The following is a 15,420-nucleotide window of genomic DNA, read 5'->3' on the forward strand; positions in this document are numbered from 1 at the left end:
CGACCAACACCTGGAATGGTGCTAGTTTGGGACATCCCATATGGGTGAGGGATTGGGTGCAAAGTGATTATCATATGTGATGGTAATTCTATCTTGTCATATGTGATGGTAATTCTATCTCATGTAGGAATTCTTCTTTCATGAGTATTAGACTGATTCAAATCAGATTTGAGTTAGAACTCCTATACTTATTGGGTCATGAGATCATCTATAAATAGATAGAGTCTCTACCTATGGATACATAGCAAACAAATCAGATTGAGAGAAGAGAGAAAGAGAGAGAGAGGCGTGAGAAAAGAGAAGCCCTTCTTCTTCTCCTTAGCCTCTCCCCTTTGGTGCCGCCCCTCCTCCCTTGGGCATGGGCCCTCCTTGGGCATCCCACCTGCTAGTGTGAGGTGTCACACCAGCACATCTCCTCCCACATTTGATTGGGTTACGATGATCGAAGTTCATCCTGCTTTCCTGCGATGTCTGGCGTGCATGTGAAGTAGAGGGTCTGCACATCCGGGCCTCCACGAAGGTTTAATTCAGATTATTTGAGATTTGATTTCTAGTTCCATTGCTAATCAGGTAATGATTTGATTCATATTCATGTAAATTAATAAAAAAAGTTTTAGATGCAACCTGGGCCATCCGAAGAGCAATAGTTTTCTTTACCTTCAGGATGCGCATCAAGATGGAATCTATCGATCTTGATAGAAAGGAGTAGTCCTATAAAATTTGAGAGGCTAAGTCTGAGAGTCTGTGGCCACGGTAGTGTGATTGATGAAAAAGAGTTTTTATAAGGATCACAATTGAACTTGAGCTGATCAAATCTATCATATGACTGATGATGAGGTTTGATAATTTATCCATGACCTGCCATCTAGTCGGGACTCACGATAGAAGGACTGAATCACACGTATACCATACCTTGAGGTTCTTTTTTGATTCTATTGAGTTGCTACTACATACTACTAGGTGTCACTGGTGGATTGTGAGAGCTCACTAGGATTGCTCTAGATCGACAATCCTTGATGAGTTAGAGTGAAATTAGTTCAACCCATTGAAAAGAGTTTCAATGATACTATGATAGAGATCATTGTATATCTCACTACCAGATAGAATTAAATCTATAGGGTCATACAACAAAGGGATTAGACCTGGAATAAATAATTGGGCTTATGAAGTCTCAATTGGGTTTAGAGAAATCCTATTGGATTCAGGGTAACCTTGCTAGCACATGGTTAGATCCAATTTTTTCTTTACGTTTGAATTTTTTATTTGATAAGATTAATTTAAATTTAATTATCTACTAATAACCTAAATGAATTAGATTCATTGGGCTCTAATTGTTGAATGCCTAAGATTTTGGATCAAATGAATTAAGGGTTCAAGCCCTTAATTAATTTTTTTGATAGTTTTGATTGGATGCCACTTGATTTGATCAAGTTGGGTGTGCCCATCTATTAGAGGGTGTGTGGGACCAGCATGGGGCGTCCCATAGGTGCTATGTGGCATGTGTATTTATGGTTGCAAAGGTTCTAATAGGTGGTGCCTAAAGGATCTCCTAAAGGGAGTCAAATAACTAAAAGAATAAGAATTCCTAATGCAAGTTGGAGTTGTATTAAGTGGTTGTTTGATTTTGAATAGGATTCAAACCTTATGCTTATTTAAAGGGACCTTTCCTAAGGCCTGTAGGCAATTGAACCAGCAGCCCCACGCCTCCATAGAGCAGCCCACGGCCCCTCTCTTTCTTCTCCCTTCTCTTCTCCTTTGAAAATCCAATGCCCAAGCCTTGGGCATCCTCCATCTTCCACGCCCAAAGGAGTTTGGGTGTCTCCCTTGTTTGCTAGTTTCTAGTCCTTGATTGCTTCATAATCAAAAGAAGAAAAGCAAGAGAAGAAGAAAAGAAGAAGATCAAGGAAAGGATCAAAGAGTTGATCGCGATCCAGGCTTCGTTCAAATTCGCAGGTTGTTTTTCTTAGAGAAAAAAATAAATACCAAAAAAGATTGCTTCAGGATGATCCTGAGTGGATATCCATAGAGATCGGATACTTACACAGCTAAGAAAAAATCTATTCTCTTCTAGATCTAGATTTGAAGAAAAGATTTACGAAATAAGTATGTGATTCGATCACATATTCAATTTCAGCATATATTCAATTTCAACATATGAAGTAGATCCTAATACTTTATATTTTATGTATGCATGATATAGATTAAAAGATATTTTAATCTTCTATTCTGCTGCATTGTTTAGAAAAAAAAAATTTAAAATATACATGCATACCCCGACATGAAAAATTTAACACTACTTTGATTAGCTAGATTCAGACTGGTTCGCCAAATTGGAATGTTATCATGATTGCATTCCCTCAATCAAGGGTCTTCTTTAGCAAGTCAACATCTTTATACCTAGCCTTGGGCTACTTCTTCACCTTCATCATTTTCAAGTTGGTTCATGAAATAATAGTACCCTACAAGCCAATTGCATAAATGATGTGATGGAATTTTTTTGTTTTATCTTCCTACTCATACACATGATATTAATTATTTATTAATAATATAAGGTATTATATTTCATCATATCTTATATGTTATTATTTCATTTATGACTTAATTAAGATTATGATGAACCTCATAGATTAGGACAATAATTTTGGGGCCATAGTGAAATCATACTAATGAGACCTCAAATCTTAATAGTTTCAATCTAAAATATTCTCAATCATAGGATCATTGAATCAGAGATCAATGATATTGGTAAGACTAATACATCCTATGTATGCTCAACAGAAAGGATGATTGATCTCACAATCACTTGTGCGGGAGACTAATACAAGGATAGAGATGCTCATTGAAGAATGAGTTCGCCGAACTGATCTGCAAGGAGAATATCTGATGGAGTCTTACTAGCATGTCAAAAGATGATTCTCTAGTAAAAGTGGTGCAAGTGATCCTTAGATCTGAGATCATGATGGTACCTTATGTATATGGACTATATTTTGATCCATACCTTAGCATAACTCTTTGAGATATATATTGAATGTTCTGGGCAGGGTGAAGTATGCATGAAGATTGTAAGTGATTAACAAGAAATCAATCACTCTTTGTAAAAAGAAAGAACATCCTATGTGATCTCATAGGATGATGACTTATAAAGTTTTTGAACAAAGCAGGACAAATAATAGAAAGAGTTTTGAATATTTTATCAACCAAATTATCGTCATCAGATCGAGATACATATGGATAAGTATTTGAGCTTGACATGATTCCATATCCATAACTTATCTGGGATGTGTGATCGAAGGATTGAATTACATGATAATTTTTTGTGAAATGATATTTTGGTTATTCCATCAAAATTTTATATCTTCTAGATAATCATGACACATTGCTAGACATCAATCTTGACTTGTAGGCTCTCATGAATTAAAGAGTTTAATTCAATTATTAATTAGAAGAGTTCTAATTAATTAATGCACTTAAGCTTAACATGTCTTAGAGCCTAGTAAATTAGAAGAGTTTTCATTAAGTTAGGTGGACATGAGCTTGGACCTACTACTGGCTAGATGTGAAATTCAATGGATCACACAATTAGAAAATCATTGTCTAGGACCAAGATTATATATTTATATGAAATCCTAGAGAGGGCTATAAGCATGTCAAATCCTAACTAACTAATCTCTCAAATCCCACATCAAAGAGTTGACACCCAAGGGTGGATCATGTCAAAGAGTTGACACCCCAATAGAGGGTTGATCACATCAAAGGTTGGATGCCTCGAGATATTACACATGCCAAAGGGTTTGATGTACATAAAAAGGAGGGCTAACGCCTTAAGTAACTTGACGCTCAAAAAGGGGGCTTTCACGTGAAAAGGTTTCATGCCCCAAGAGCCTCATGCCTCTTGAGGGTTAGCACCCAAAAGAAGAGTTCACACCCAAGGAGAACTCTCACATAATAAAAGGAGGATTCACACTTCATGCCCCTAGCACTCTCTCACATGAAAAAGGTTTTCACGCCTAACGCTCAACCTCACACCTCATCCTAAGAAGAGTTAAGGGTGCATAGAAAAAGGAGAAAAAGAAGAGAGGGGGAATTGAATTCCTTGAGAAGGGATTTTGAAAAAAGTTGAGGGAAAGATTTTTGATTGATTCTTGTATGGACTAGCATTAGAGGACATCTGCTTGGGTGTCTTATGTAGATCAATCAAGTAGTGAGCAATCCAAAATTTTCTTGGAGGTATACTTATTGTTTCCTCTTGTTTAAGTATTTTCTTTATGTTTGATTGTAATTATCAAAGTGATCTTGATTTTAGGTTTGGATCTTATGTTTTCAATCATTGAATTTTATGTAAGAAATTTTAAAATCCTACCTTCCGCTGCGCATCCAAATCCCAATAGTTCATCGGCCCCTCCCCACTTCAACTTTTGGTGACTAGGTCTATGCAAAAGCTTCTGTTCGACATATCGTATCCACTATCATAAGTATACAACTGCTACAATTTATGACCCATTGTAGTGGGTAAAATATCAGATCACCTTGTAGATCAATGGAGTTTGTAATACCATAGGTTGATGATAGTGAAGAATCACTATCAAGTTATTTCAATGAGCCAATAGGTTAAAGATTCAAGTGAGTGTTCAATGAGAGCATGATCACGACTAGTTCGATCAACCCCATATTTATATTTTCATTATATATAATTGTACCAGCCTAAACTATGGGATGGCATAGCCTTCTAACTTTATACTTTTTCGCATGCTTCCCAGAGTATTGGATGATACTCTTTAATATTTCTCATTAATGGATGGCCATGAACTTCACCATCAATGTCTCTCAGCTTATATGCTCCTTTAAGTACTTGATGAATAATTTTTGGTCTCTTAATTTAAAGACCACTTCCCAAATCTAACATCTCACTGCCTAATAAGAAGTATTGTTTTCCATATAAAGTCTCTGATGCCTAAGGGCTTTGGGCAGACTCTCTTATCGTAGGAACAAGCAACTTTAAACTTTCTAGGCATGTAATCGATTTAACACCACCAGTCTCACTTCATCAAACAACCAACTTAGCCATTATAGCCTGAGTATAATCTTAGCTGGTCAACTTAAATTGTTATGTTATGCTGTATCTGATGGTCATTTCCATCGGTAGCACTGTTCCATGACCATAAGTTAGTGAGTAGGAAGTTGCACCAATAGCCAATCTCTTAGAAGTCTTATACACCCACAATACTTCTGAAAGGACTTCATGTTACACCCTCGACCTTTCTCCAACAACCTTGCAATTGTTGGCCATCGAAATCTTGTTGGTTGAATCGGCCTATCAATTGCCTGGAACGTATTAGTTGTATAATGGATGACATGGAAACTAGTCTCCTCCATTAATGCAAAGACATCCAGACCCAAAAAAAAAAAAGTCCCCTAATCCATCATGATAGTCTTTTAGTAGACTAGATCTATGAATTATATGATGCTTAATAAAGTTAGTGATGCTAATCTGTTTACTAAGCTCATACACATTGCTTTGAACTACTTAGTGAGATAATCTATGGCTATAATGACGAACTCAAGACTTGCCGATGGTGGATAAATCTTGCCAATCAAGTCCATAGCCCAACCTCTGAATGGCCATGGTTTGATAATATAATGTAACTATGCCATTAGGACCTTCTATATTGGCCCATGTCTTTGACATGTCAGTCAGACTTTATCATATCTCATACAATCCTCCATCATCTTAACCAGTCATAATCATGTCTAGTGATTAGCCATCGTATCTTTGAACTTGCTTGATGGGTTCCATAAATTCCTTTGTGGACCCATCTGTTACCAGCATGGATTCCTCTTCACTGAGATATCTCAGAAATAGCCCATCTAGTTGCTTCTTGTATAGTTTATCACTCATTAGGACATAATTGATGGCCTTTAACCTTACCTTTGTTTCGGTCTTGGCAAATGGGTTTGTTAACTACTAGATTAGGGGATACCTCTAATCATCCTGGCTGGCATCCAGGGTACATACTTCATATAGTGCCAACATGTTAGGCTATCTTTCGAGCATGGATGATGGAAGTCTTTTCTCCATAGTAATGAATTTAATATAAACATCTTCAACTATCTTAACTCCCAAAGCCATCTATCTTAACTCATTAGCTTCTTGGTTCTTGATAAGTGGCTCCTGCTGTTATCTAGCTGAAAGGCATCACTTCTCATTCAAATATCTGATCAACCTTGGACATTGGAAAGTACTTTTGTGCATATTTTCCTTTACTATGAAAAATCTGATTGTAACCTGAGTGGCCATTCATAAATGACATAGCTTTATGCTACCTTGCCATATCTATCAACAAACCTATGATCAGCATCACATATTCATCTTTCATGATGACCTTTTTCTAATCTTGGTAGTTGATACATACCCATAGCTTTCTGTTCTTCTAGATGCTTGATATGATATTCACTAGCTATCTGGTGCATCTAGACATTCTTATAAAGTTGGCCTTAGATACTTTCTCAACTTCTTTTTTAACCTTTGAAGAAGTTTTGGACAACATCCTCCTTTTGGGTTGTTTATGAGGATTGAACTCTACTTTGATTAGTAGCCTATGCTCAAGCAGCTTTCGGTCCATGCCAAGCATCTTCATATAGCCCCATGTGAAATAATCCTAGCACCTTCTGTGCAAGTCTACCATTTCCTCTGTTTCTTCCATACCCAATAGCCCCTAATGAATGTTGGTTGCTGTAAGAATCAACGCCCAAATTACTACAAGGGGATCTTGTACATCGACCTTGGTATCTTCTGCATTAGGTGAGTCATGGTTGAGTTCCTTCAACTAGATCTCATCACAGCCAAGCTTCATTCTAACTCGCTATCCTCATAAGAGTTTCTTTTACATCCTTGACTCTTTCTGATGCTTCACCCATCGATATTTTTTTTTCAACATATGGCCATTTCTTGCCCATTAGCCATGACATCTTCAATGTGTATGCTGGAAGAGGCCTGAATATTCCTGACCAGCAAACTTCTAAGTTTCAAGTTTTAGCCATTCTATACAATCTTCACATATTGGTTCTCTTTTAAGGATTATCATCTCTTGAGAACCTTGGCCATAGATGGACTCTCCTTCTCTCTCATTGGAGCCAATTCTGATGAGGGCGCCATAAAATTATATGAGGGAGATTGTAATAATCCCACATTGACTAATAAAAAATATAGCATATGGGCTTATCCACTCGGACCGTTTCACCTGTCAACAAGTTAACTTTTGGATCGTGAGTCCGTGACAAGTGTAGACTCTACCTACAAGATTAAATCTTGCCATCCTTTGCTATTTGCAGACCCTCGATTCGACAGAAAATACACCAAAAGATATCTTTTAATGGCATATAAATAACTTTAATCACCGTTACAATCTATGAGCCTTTGCACGGCAAATTCTGGCTCTGTTTTCACCCTGTTCACAGACTCATTAAACAAACAAACAAAAAAAATAAAAAAGAAAAAAAACAACTATTTTCTTTTCCTCCTCTTCTCTGACTTCCTGGTATCCTTGCCTTTGTGATTACCGCTTCCAGCTTCACCCTTTCTCTCACCTGTAGTTTGTTTTGGTGGCTTACTCTTGATCTTTTTCCTAGATTTCTTGTTCATTGTTTCAGCAAGATGGAGGTTGCCAGAATCGGCAGTGGTTTCCACCACTGCACTGTCAGTCCCTCTCCGATCAATGCTCACAATTTCCTCGGGAAACTTTTGAGCACTCTGCTGGTCCTCTTGCTTGCCTTGCTCCTTCAGTGGAAAGAGCAAGTCCATGAAAGGCTGTAGCCTTGGTCTCAGCTCCTGCAACTTTGCACACACTTCTTCAATCGTAGGCATGCTCTTCATGTCCCCTGAGCTGAAACAATCGAATATAGAAGAATTAAAATCTAGTCATAGCCATGCTCTGTGACATGAAAACAGAGGGGTTGTTGCCACTTGCCAGACACCAAGCAAGGCGTTGGATACACGAACTGACATAAAAAATTATACTAAATGTAGAACAATAATACACAATGAGGACGAAACGATACATAGCAATTAAAGAAATAAAAGATATGGATCTGTAAAGTCATACCAAGTGTTGGGTATAAAATATACCCCAGCCGAAGTTCGTGATGGGAGTGACCCCCTGGGGATCCAATTGACTTTCGACCTCCGGCAATATCTCTTCAAACCTCCCGGGCGGCCGAGCCTCCGCCGCACTCCCAAATTTTGCCGACGGGTAGGATCCCGCCAGCGTCGACCGGATTCTTCGCGACGTCCGGACTCCTACGGGAGCCGGACCTCGCCCACGACTTCACCTGCAGACTCCATCCGGACTCCTACGGGAGCCGGACCTCGTCCACAGCTTCAGCTGCAGGTAAACTCCGTCCGGACTCCTACGGGAGCCGACCTCGTCCACGGCTCCAGCTGCAGGTAAACTTCGTCCGGACTCCTACGGGAGCTGGACTTCGTCCCTAACTCTAATTATAGGTAAACTCCGCAGAGGCTCCTACGGGAGCCGGACCTCGCCCACGACTTCACCGGCAGACTCCGTCCGGACTCCTACGGGAGCCAGACCTCGTCCACGGCTTCAGCTGCAGGTAAACTCCGTCCGGACTCCTACGGGAGCCGGACCTCGTCTACGGCTTCAGCTGCAGGTAAACTTCGTCCGGACTCTTACGGGAGCCGGACTTCATCCCTGACTCTAATTGCAGGTAAACTCCGCACAGGCTCCTACGAGAGCCGGACCTCGCCCACGACTTCACCTGCAGACTCCGTCCGGACTCCTACGGGAGCCGGACCTCGTCCACGGCTTCAGCTGCAGGTAAACTCCATCCGGACTCCTACGGAAGCCGGACCTCGTCCACGGCTCCAGCTGCAGGTAAACTTCGTCCCTGACTCTAATTGTAGGTAAACTCCACACAGGCTCCTACGGGAGCCAGACCTCGCCCACGACTTCACCTGCAGACTCCATCCGGACTCCTACGGGAGCCGGACCTCGTCCACGGCTCCAGCTGCAGGTAAACTCCGTCCGGACTCCTACGGGAGTCGGACCTCGTCCACGGCTCCAGCTGCAGGTAAACTTCGTTCGGACTCCTACGGGAGCCGGACTTCGTCCCTGACTCTAATTACAGGTAAACTCTGCACAGGCTCCTACGGGAGCCGAACCTTGTCCACGGCTTCAGCTGCAGACTCCGTCCGGACTCCTACGGAAACCGGACCTCATCCACGGCTTCAGCTACAGGTAAACTCCGTCCGGACTCCTACGGGAGCCGAACCTCGTCCACGGCTTCAGCTGCAGGTAAACTCCGTCCGGATTCCTACGGGAGCCGGACCTCGCCCACGACTTCACCTACAGACTCCGTCCGGACTCCTACGGGAGCCGGACCTCGTCCATGGCTCCAGCTGCAGGTAAACTTTGTCCGAACTCCTACGGGAGCCGGACTTCGTCTCTGACTCTAATTGTAGGTAAACTCCGCACAGGCTCCTACGGGAGCCGGACCTCGTCCACGGCTTCAGCAGCAAGTAAACTCCGTCTGGGCCCCTACGGGAGCTGGACCTCGCCCACGACTTCACCTGCAGACTCCATCCGGACTCCTACGGGAGTCGGACCTCGTCCATGGCTTCAGCTACAGGTAAACTCCGTCCGGACTCCTACGGGAGCCGGACCTCGCCCACGACTTCACCTGCAGATTCCGTCCGGAATCCTACGGGAGCCGGACCTCGTCCACGGCTTCAGCTGCAGGTAAACTCCGTCCGGCCTCCTACGGGAGCCGGACCTCGTACATGGCTTCAGCTGCAGGTAAACTTCGTCCGGACTCCTACAGGAGCCGGACTTCGTCCCTGACTCTAATTGCAGGTAAACTCCGTCCGGACTCCTACGGGAGCCGGACCTCGCCCACGACTTCACCTGCAGGTAAACTCCGTCCGGACACCTACGGGAGCCGGACCTCGTCCACGGCTTCAGCTGCAAGTAAACTTCGTCCGGACTCCTACGGGAGCCGAACTTCATCCCTGACTCTAATTGCAGGTAAACTCCGCACAAGCTCTTACGGGAGCCGGACCTCGCCCACGACTTCACCTGCAGACTCCGTCCGGACTCCTACGGAAGCCGAACCTCACCCACGACTTCACCTGCAGACTCCGTCCGGACTCCTACGGAAGCCGGACCTCGTCCACAGCTTCAGCTGCAGGTAAACTTCGTCCGAACTCCTACGGGAGCCGGACTTCGTTCCTGACTCTAATTGTAGGTAAACTTCATCTGGACTCCTACGGGAGCCGAACCTCGCCCACGACTTCACCTGCAGACTCCGTCCGGACTCCTACGGGAGCCGGACCTCGTCCATGGCTTCAGCTGCAGGTAAACTCTGACCGGACTCCTGCGGGAGCCGGACTCCGCCCACGACTCCGGCTGCAGATAAACTTCGTCCGGACTCCTACGGGAGCCGAACTTCGTCCCCAACTCCAATTGCAGGTAGACTTCGCCCGAACTCCTGTGGGAGCCAGACTTCGCTCGTCTCCAGCCCCAGCTGCGGAAAAACTCCATCCGAGCTCCTGTGGGAGCCGGACTTCATCCCCGACTTCAACTGAAAGAAGACTCCGTCCGGGCTCCCGCGAGAGCCGGACTCCAAGCTCCTCTCAGACGGGTAGCTAGTCGCCTCTCTCCGCCAGACACCCCGACCGAACTCCGACCGATGGACCTGGACCCCCTGGCAGGCCGCAGCAACGGCCACGATCCTGTTCCACCTCCTGCGACGGATTCCACGCGGCTCCATCACTCCCTGGCAGGCCCTAATAATGGCCACGATCCTGCTCCACTTCCTGCGATGGATACCGCGCGATTCTCCCATTCTCTAGCAAGTCGCGACAACGGACGCCGCTCCGCTCCCCGTGGCAGACTCCACGTGGCTCGCCCCGGTGATAGCCACGGGTCCACTCCACTACTCTCCGCAACAAACCCCTCCTGACTCTGGGCGGCCCACTGCCAGACGGTTACAGACATCGCCATCAGTTTGTTGCCCCCTCCGTCTATAAAAGGGGGACCCCAGATACGTTATTCTCTAAGCTCTCGTTTTTACCTAGAAACTCTGTTAAAATTTTCGTTCGAGCACTCCATTCTTGTTGAGGCAAAGAACTGACTTGAGCGTCGGAGGGTCTTGTCGGAGCAACCCCACCTCCGGTTTAGACTTCTTTTGCAGGTCCCGACGGTGACCGCGACTCCAGCTTCTCTGGCGCTAGCGGATTTTTGCACCAACACCAAGCAACCACTCAGAACATTCTTGTAATTTGGATTATAAAAAAGACAACATTGGATAAACAGCTGGCCACGAAAGAGAGCTTGCACTACATGAAGAATTTTAATTTGTTAATAGAAACCATGAGTGATGCACAGCATGACAAATCCATGTGTCTACAAACAACCAGAATCTGAACAAAGAGCCCACTCGGCATTATTTCTTGATGAATTTCATGGACATCTTATGAGCTAGTTTTTATCAAAAACCATGCTCAGATTTGCTCATACTCCAAGGCAATATCATGTATCAGTATCAGTACAAGGATATCACACTGTCCTCACACCAAGAGGAAAGGAGTTAGTTGGCATAGATACCATTTTGTTCACTACACCATAACCTATGCATCCAGCAGCACAGTGCAGACCATTACTGGAAACCACTTCTATTCTCTGTGGAAATGGATCTTGCTCCAAACAAAACAGAAGCCTTAAAGTTTATCACGTATTATAGAGAAAGATTACCATTTGAAACACTATCACTATGAATGTGTGGTGCGTGCAAGGAAAAGGATCGACAATTGTGGTCTCAAGATTCAAAAAACATTTCTTTTCTCAAAAAAGATTCAAAAATCATTTCAGATGCAGTTTAACAAACAGCAAAGAGATGGCTAAGACAAGGCGAGTACATCTAGTAAAGACACAAATATTCATAACAAATGCCCTTCAAAAGGATGGGAGATGGTCAAATTTACAATAGGGAGTTTACTTAATACTATTCTATGAATTTGTAACCCAAGAAGTGCCGAGAGAAAGAAGTGTAATAGACTTAGAGGAAAACAAGACCATGTGCAAGAAAAAACTCCACAGCATATTACCAGAAAAAGAGTGATATGCATATGCAGAAAATTTAAAGATGAATTAGCTAACTATCAGGTGATGTTGACATCATAAGACACTCCAACTTGAAGATAACCAACCTTGGATGGTCTAAAACCTTTGATAACAGTTTTAACTCATGAAGCATGATTTCAAACAGGTTCTCCTCATTATCTGATATCCCTCTCTGCTTCAACTTTGACGTCGCATAGTCAATTATATTTCTAGCCTCTTCTGCTTCCAACTAAAACAGCAAAAGCAGAAATCAGCTGTTTCATTCTTATGCATCGTCAATTTGTAAATTTAACAACTTTATACAGTAGGCTAATACGGTTGTTACATAAAAAAGAAATATCTACAAATGAATGAAAAAATAAATATGTGCATGTCTGAGTGGGTGAATTTTTGGGACTAAGATGGGGTAAAGGTGTCCCACAAACGTACCCTGAGTTTGTCAGCATCAAAGCTATTTCTGATAGCATCTCCAGCACATCCATTCTTTTTTGAGTGGAATGCTAAAACTGTCTCCCAGAAATGATCATATTTTTGTCGTAGACTGCTGCCATCATTCTCATTTTCCAGTTCGGTCCCTTGAATTTTGTTCACTTGATCCACTGAAACAGTGTGGAGCCATTTTGAGATACTCTCCCATTTTTCACAGTGAATACTAACATTGGCTTCAGTTAAATTCCCATCATTTTTTTCCAGAATAGAATTTTACCATTAAACTTTTGTGGGACCTCTGCAAACAGTAAAGAAAGAACATCGTCCCGGATACTTAGATTCTTAGAGGTCATCACAACCACATTTGGATCCAAGAATCTTGATCTATCTTGGCAGCAGACGACAACAAAAGGATTTCCAACCATTCCCAATGCCTCTCAGAAATTTCTAAGAAAATGCAGCCTATCACATATTTGAGATGATCCTGCACTGTAAAACTTCTTTTGGAACACTACAGGTAAATCTGACTGGATATCTTTCCTTAAAAGTAGTTTTCTAACCACAGACATATCTGATCCATTATTTAAATGCACCAGAGACAGGACAATGACTAACCGCAACACCAGAGTTGAACAACACCAAGTAGGGTTGGTAGACTTTTTGATCCATTCCTGTATATCACGCTTGTTGTTTAGAAGCCTTTGAACCATGTCTGAAACATAAACAAGAGCCCTGGCAACGGAATTATGGAGCTCCACATTGGGAACAACCAAACACGCACCCATATATTCCTTGTAACTGTAGTAGGTGACCATTTCAAGGAGAGTTGACTTGGTAGTATAAAAGCTTTGGTTTCCCAGGCAGGATGATGCGAAAAACACAAGGCACTCAATGAGATACATGAAACAGTGAGGAGAAATGTAATCAGGCTCCTGCTTCCAGCTTGTCTCGAAAGTACTTTCCAAAGCTTTCTGAAATTTGCAGACTAATGGAACATGCCCATAGCCACAATTTATAAAATCTTTCAGAGCACCAATAAAATCTGTCCATGCTGGCATATGATCCAAAAGTGTGCTGATCCTCTGAAACAATTGGTCAGTTAGCTGTCCAGCAACAAATAACAACATCACAATTCTCCCAATTTGTCCATGTGTCAGCTTACTACACTTATGGCTGAGATTTTCATCAAGGACTTCTCCAAGGATCTGCTTTGTAGATCCATTCTCACGCAATGCAATCATGCTCTTTGTCATTGCCCTTCTCCAATCAAGTAGAAAAACTAGATCAAAAAGGGATCTTTTTGACAAAGCAAGGAATTTTTCATTTTTTCGTGAATAGCATTTTATGCCAAGTAATTTTGATTCGCTAAGAAATTTTGCAACTTCAAAAATACAAAGGACGATCCTTCCTTTGGACAGTAGGGGGAACTCATTCTTGGAACCGAAAGTATGTAAAGATTCAAGTCTATCCAGCACTCTTGTACCAACAGAAGAAAGTTCTGAATTCCAAAAATGTTGAGCATATGTAACAAATTGAATGAAACTCAACTTAATCAAGTTATGACTCCTCTCAAGAAAGCCACCCTGATTATCTTTCAACCAATTTGCTTCAGGATCCAATACAATAATGGAATTCTCCTCTTTTCTAACTCCAAAATACATAAGACAAAAATTTTCATACATCGATAAATCATTTTTATCAGGACGGTCGGGCAAATGAAGGTAGGACAACAGATCTAATATCTTCTTCTTCCACAAATTCCAGAAGTGCATCAACGTCTCAACAGAACAGTGATTCTGATTCATCATTTCATTAACATGCTTTTCCTTATCTGAAACTAATTCTGATTCCAAAAAGAACTTGAAGGGCTCAGACTGAAGATGGACATCAAGAATTATACGTGCAATGAAAATTTCTAATCCAACATTTTGAAGTTTGCGATCACCATTCAAGTATTTTACTATGTCAAGAAGACTGATCATCCTGCCAGATAACAATTCCGCCTCTAAGCACACAGATTCATGGAAGGAACATGACACCTGCTCTGCAAGAGTCTTTGCTTTATCCAAAAGTTCAGCTTTCTTTTCAAAATGCTAAATTGGCTAGCCTTTGTTTCCAGAAGTCCAGAGCGATCGACTTAGAACATAGAAGATAATTAACTCTGAAGCCTTTTCAAAATCAGCTACCTTTTCAAGCATGTCAACCTCAAATAAGATATCTCCCTTCATTCTTGAAATATTTATTGCCTCAAGATAGTTCCCCGACTCAACCTCCATCATCAATAACTGATCAAGAAGATTCTTGGACTTCAAAAAATGTCAGATCTGGTCCATAGAATGAAAAGCCTTAACAAACACCATCATATGTTTGATATCTCCATGCTCATAGTAATACACTGCACAGCTCTTCAAAAATGAGATTGCCAGTGCATCGACTTCATGGAGGTTTTGTTCATCAGCACATGCATTCTCCCTCCACTTTTCTATAAAGCTCAGCCCAACATCAAAAAGGGACCCTCTGGAGCATACAGACAAACATTTTGAGAAACATTTGGCTTTGGCATATGCCTCTGCAGCAAGAGACCAACATTCTGCCATAGCAAAACAATCACCTGCATCCTCAAGTCTTGATACACCGCATTTCTCCATGTAAATTGCACCTGTTTAGAATTTAAAGGGGGGAGGAAAAGGAAATATGAGAGGCTCCAACTGCTTGTATACATTTCAAAGAAATATCTAGAAAAATGTACCTCAAAAGAAAAAATTTTCCATACCACTATAAATAAACACAAACATATTACCAGCTTTACAAATGAATGATATGCAATGGGAGAGAATTTGCTATACATAAATCACTG

The 15,420-nt window shown here is 42.1% G+C and overlaps 1 protein-coding gene across 1 annotated transcript; it reads right to left on the reverse strand.

The window, feature by feature from the left end:
- Positions 1 to 7,391: 7,391 nt before the first annotated feature.
- LOC109504942 (uncharacterized) lies at positions 7,392 to 15,219 on the reverse strand. Its single transcript, XM_019846463.3, has 3 exons — positions 12,564 to 15,219; positions 12,221 to 12,363; positions 7,392 to 7,880 (listed from the first exon to the last, which is right to left on the reverse strand). The coding sequence occupies exon 1, from the start codon at positions 14,543 to 14,545 to the stop codon at positions 13,001 to 13,003; it is 1,545 nt and encodes a 514-aa protein (XP_019702022.2). The 5' UTR covers positions 14,546 to 15,219; the 3' UTR covers positions 7,392 to 7,880; positions 12,221 to 12,363; positions 12,564 to 13,000.
- Positions 15,220 to 15,420: the final 201 nt, after the last annotated feature.

The sequence above is a fragment of the Elaeis guineensis genome, chromosome 4 (assembly GCF_000442705.2).
Source record: "Elaeis guineensis isolate ETL-2024a chromosome 4, EG11, whole genome shotgun sequence".
NCBI classification, from domain to species: domain Eukaryota; kingdom Viridiplantae; phylum Streptophyta; class Magnoliopsida; order Arecales; family Arecaceae; genus Elaeis; species Elaeis guineensis.

Excerpts from the sequence above, each read along its gene's own strand:
- LOC109504942 (XM_019846463.3), bottom strand. The coding sequence starts at position 14,545 with ATGATCAGTCTTCTTGACATAGTAAAATACTTGAATGGTGATCGCAAA.